This window comes from Apaloderma vittatum, unplaced genomic scaffold (assembly GCF_000703405.1).
Source record: "Apaloderma vittatum isolate BGI_N311 unplaced genomic scaffold, ASM70340v1 scaffold9697, whole genome shotgun sequence".
NCBI lineage: Eukaryota > Metazoa > Chordata > Aves > Trogoniformes > Trogonidae > Apaloderma > Apaloderma vittatum.
Window position 1 is genome coordinate 2,676 of NW_009724500.1, and position 4,672 is coordinate 7,347.

The 4,672-nt window shown below is 52.3% G+C and overlaps 1 protein-coding gene across 1 annotated transcript; it reads right to left on the reverse strand.

The window, feature by feature from the left end:
- Positions 1-701: 701 nt before the first annotated feature.
- On the reverse strand, positions 702-2,426 carry FAM219B (family with sequence similarity 219, member B; the record flags this gene model as incomplete). Its single annotated transcript, XM_009872526.1, has 5 exons — positions 702-860; positions 1,167-1,215; positions 1,485-1,562; positions 1,947-2,037; positions 2,324-2,426. Coding segments are annotated over 5 exons (480 nt in total), but the record flags the coding sequence as incomplete, so codon positions are not given.
- Between the last annotated feature and the right edge of the window lie 2,246 nt (positions 2,427-4,672).

The following is a 4,672-nucleotide window of genomic DNA, read 5'->3' on the forward strand; positions in this document are numbered from 1 at the left end:
AACTGGAACAAGCCATTAGCTCCAAGCCCAGAACGTAACAGGTCCCTGTAGAGACAGAAAGTGGGGAGGTCCCAGCCTGAGCAGTAGCTGCTGTTGGATATAACAAATGCAGATGCTTAAAGCTCAGCAGCCTGCCCCAATCCACTCCATTGGTTTCCCTCCCATCTTACCTTCATCGGAGCTGCAATCTTTGGTTCAGATCAGCCCAGGCTTTGGGAGGAGGGAACCAGGCAGCAATTAATTGCAAGCAGCACGAGATAGGTAAAGGAAGCAGCTCTCTGCCAGCCTGCACTGACCCCAGCCTCACTGGCACGGCCTCAGCCTGCCAGGTGGGAGGGGAACTAAAGCGAAAATAAATAGAAAAGGGGTCTCGGGCCTTCCGAGCCCAATCCCACACCACTTTGACCCCACCATCAACCACCTCTATGTTAAGGAGGGCTGGGACGGGCGACAGGTCCCATCCTGGCCACCTAAACATCACCGTGCCACCTCTCCCTGATAATTGCCGAGTGCAAGGAAAAGTCCTTTGGGCTTGGTGGGTCAGTTGGTGAGTTGGTTGCTGCTGCTTTCGCCATGAGCAGCATCACAGCATTGTTCAGTCTTTGTGTCGCCGTCCCGGCATGGGACACAGGCACTATCCCACGGGACAAAGAAAGTGCTAGCTTTTGACCTGTTCTCACGTGGCCTTGGCCGAGCGGCACCTACTGGACAACACAGGAGAGATTTTCCCCAAAACAACAGGGGCAAGTAGAGGAGCTGGTGGGTTTTGGGGGGATGAGATCCAGATCTTCGTCGTCGGGGACCTCGTCGAGGTGGTACCCATCCTGCAGCAGCTGCCGGCTCAGGTCCTGGTTTACCTGCTAAGGGGGGACGACAAAGAAGGTGGAGCTGGTTAAAATTAGTCACAGTTTAGTTAAAATTTAGGTTCCCAGGGCTTGCAAAGGGTAGAGCTGTGAGCAAGGGCATCGTGTCCTCCCTCTGGTGCCTTTGCATGGGGAGAAGCAGCACAACCAGAGCTAAGAAGATGAAAGCAAAAGACCAAAGAGCTTTTCCTGGGCTGCAGCACCCCGACACCCCTCCCTGTGAACCCCCAAACACCGCGAGGTGTAACGGGGATGAGGGAACTTGCGGGGCCCACGCCGTTGCGGGCAAACCCCTGGACTGACCTCAGCAGAGGAGTATCCCGAGGAACATCTGGATCCCAGCTCCCCGTCACTAAGAGAAGAAGGAAACAACCATCAGGACCAGCTGGGAAGCAGTGTCTTTACTTGGGATAGAGATAAGGGAATCCTGAAGAGGAGGGGAGAAGGGAGCTGGCAGCATGACCACCAAGGGATTTGCTAAATTTAGGACAACAGGAGTGTCCTTCCATAGTGCGATCGGGGATGCGCTACCAGTGACAAGGTGAATAAATGTTAAAAAACACCAGCTCTGAGCCTGGAACACCCCCACCCAAAATCCTGGGATATTCACCCAGTCCTCACCTGTCCGAATCAAGGGAGACCAAGTTTTCATCTGCTGTCTGGCTGAGCGCCGTGTAGCCCTTGTTGAACTTCACCGACCTGCTGGAGAGCAGAGGAGCCAGCCCATAACAGCTGTTTTGATGCGGAAAAGCTGATGGAATGAGGAACCAGGGCAGGGATCCCTGTCCTGGACGCCCCTTCCCACCTAGTCACTGTCCAGGGCCACCATAACCTAAGAATAAATTCCACCTAATCTCCAGGCTCCCCGATTCAATCCTTAACATCAAACCATCCCCAAACCAAAGAGAAGCAGCATCGTGGGAGCTACCTTTTGTTATATCAGATTTTATTATGTTGGATGCTTGCTGGCCACCAGCAGACTAAGGTCCCAAGAGCATATTTTTTTTATCCTCTGAGCTCCCCAGTCTCCCCAAGGAAAGCAAAAAGTACGTATCAGTGGGTAAAATGAAAACGGGATCAGACCTTTTCACTGCCGGCTTCGGCTGGTGTGGCGCAGGTCCCCCCAGCAGCCCCTGCCTTCGCAGCGCTGCCTTCGCCAGCTCGCGCTGCCTCTCTGAAAGCCAAGCACAGGGGCAAAGCTAAAAAGATCCAAGAGCTCCCCAAAAGTCTTAATTTTTTGAGGGTTAGGGAGGGCATTGCAGGTGAGTCCTCAGGAGAGCACGGATGCATTGCAGTTCTTGCCACGGGCAGTGCCTATGGGGTTTTTCAAAATATTTTTATAATGGCTTTATCCCATCAAGGAATAAAAAGGGGTTTGGTCACTCCTGCCCTAGGCGAGGGGTGCAGATGTCTCCCCAAATCCTGGCCAAGTGCCTGGGATGACCCCAAACGTGACTTACGAAGCTTGGTGTGGAGGGAGGGAGGCTTGCTCATGATGTACGGTCCCCTTTTCTCCACTGCATCTGTTGCTTTGTTCAGCCTCTTGTTTTCAGCCTGAACCAGCTAAAAAAAAAAAATACAAAAGGGAAAAGAGGCACACTTAGGAGTAACTGACGTCATTTACCTGGACCCGTGCAAGGCATTTGATGCTGTCCCACATGACATCCTTGTCTCCAGGATGAAGAGACATGGACTTGATGGATGGACAACTCAGTGGATAAAGAACTGGCTGGATGGTCGCACTCTAAGAGCTGTGGTCAACAGCTCAGTGTCCACGTAAAAACCAGTGACAAGTGGTGTTCCTCAGGGGTCTGTTCTGGGTCCAGTGCTGTTCCACTTCTTTGTCAGCGACATAGATGATGGCATCGAGTGCGCCCTCAGCAAGTTTGCCGACGACACCGAGCTGTGTGGTGCCGTGGACTCACTTGAGGGAAGAGATGCCATCCAGAGGGACCTTGACAGGCTTGAGAAATGGGCCAGTGCAAACTGCATGAGCTTCAACAAGTCAAAATGCAAGGTCCTGCACCTGAGTCGAGCCAATCCCAGGCACAAATACAAACTGGGCACAGAGTGGGTTGAGAGTAGCCCTGAAGAGAAGGACTTGGGGGTGTCGATAGATGAGAAGCTCAACATGAGCCAGCAGGGTGCTCATGCAGCCCAGAAGGCCAACCACATCCTGGGATGTATCAAGAGAAGCGTGGTCAGCAGGTTAAGAGAGGTGATTCTCCCCATTTACTCTGCTCTTGTGAGACCCCACCTCGAATACTGCGTCCAGTTTTGGTGCCCCCACCATAAGAGGGACGTAGATCTGCTGGAACGAGTCCACAGGAGGCCACAAAGATGATCCAGGAGCTGGAGCAGCTCTGCTATGAGAACAGGCTGAGGGAGCTGGGATTGTTCAGCCTGGAGATGAGAAGACCCCAGGGGCACCTTATCACTGCCTTCCAGTACCTGAAGGGAACCTACAGGAAGGCTGGAGAGAGACTTTTTACAAGAGTGCCCAGTGACAGGACAAGGGGAAATGGATTTAAATTGAAGGAGAACAGGTTTAGACTGGATCTTAGGAAGAAATTTTTCAGTACAAGGGTGGCGACACTCTGGAATATATAGCCCAGAGAGGCTGTGGATGCCTCTCCCTGGAGATTTTCAAGGCCAGGTTGGATGAGGCCTTGAGCAACCTGATCTAGTTGAGAGGCGTCCCTGGCCATGGCAGGGCGGTTGGATTGGATGATTTCTGAGGTCCCTTCCAACCTCAGCCATTCTATGATTCTATGGGGATGACGTAAACTGGAATCATTATTGGGAACTCAAGGGCAGTAGGGAAATCTGCCACCCCATCAGGGACAACTCCTCCTCCCCAGAGCTGATGTGCAGCCAGAGGAGGGGGAAGAAAAGGAATAAAGGGACTATTTGGGAATGGTGATGCCAAATTGAAAGTGCACATGGTGATGAGTAGTTTCCTTGCAAGCCTAACCTGCAAGATTTAACTCGTAGATTTAGCAAATGGAATAAAAAGATACTTTATTTTAATTTCTCAGCAGGTTTTGAGCCTTTCGAGCTTCTCCCTCTACAATAAAATGACAGCAGTGTCATATAACCAGGTCTAAGAGTCAGGGCCTTAAGACAAAGCCTTCCACATCCATAAAGTATTTATTGTCAAGGAAAGCCAGCACTGCCAAATAATAGGCAGAAAAAAAGTTCTATGGATTAAATAATTGATAATGAAAACTAAGGAAAAATCAGAAGAGGGGGGAGAAAGTAGGGGCAGGAGGGACAGGGAATTAGAGGAAGCAGTTGACAAGGAAACAGCACAGAGGACCTGGGGTGGTGATGGAGGAGCACAACCGGGATTAGCATCAGTGTCTTAAACCGGAATTATGAGGGCAGAGCCTTCCCTGCAGGAACAACCCCCTGTGCAGGGAGCTGGGGCCGCACCAGCCTGTCGGCATTAACCAGGCAGGCAGCACACCCTGTATGTGCTATACGCCTCCGTACAGCCCGCCCAGGCCCTGCCCCACGCTGTGCCTCCACACAAATACCCCCCTACAGCCCCATGCACACCTCTGCCCCTGTATTGCCCCTCGGTGCATATGCCCCAGCCCTGTGCTGCCCCACACATGTAGCCCAGCCCTGTGCCCACCATGCACATGCCCTATACTGCCCTCCACACACATCCCAGCCCTGTGCCCACCATGCACATGCCCTATACTGCCCTCCACACACATCCCAGCCCTATGCCCACCATGCACATGCCCTATACTGCCCTCCACACACATCCCAGCCCTATACCTGCCATGCACATACCCCAT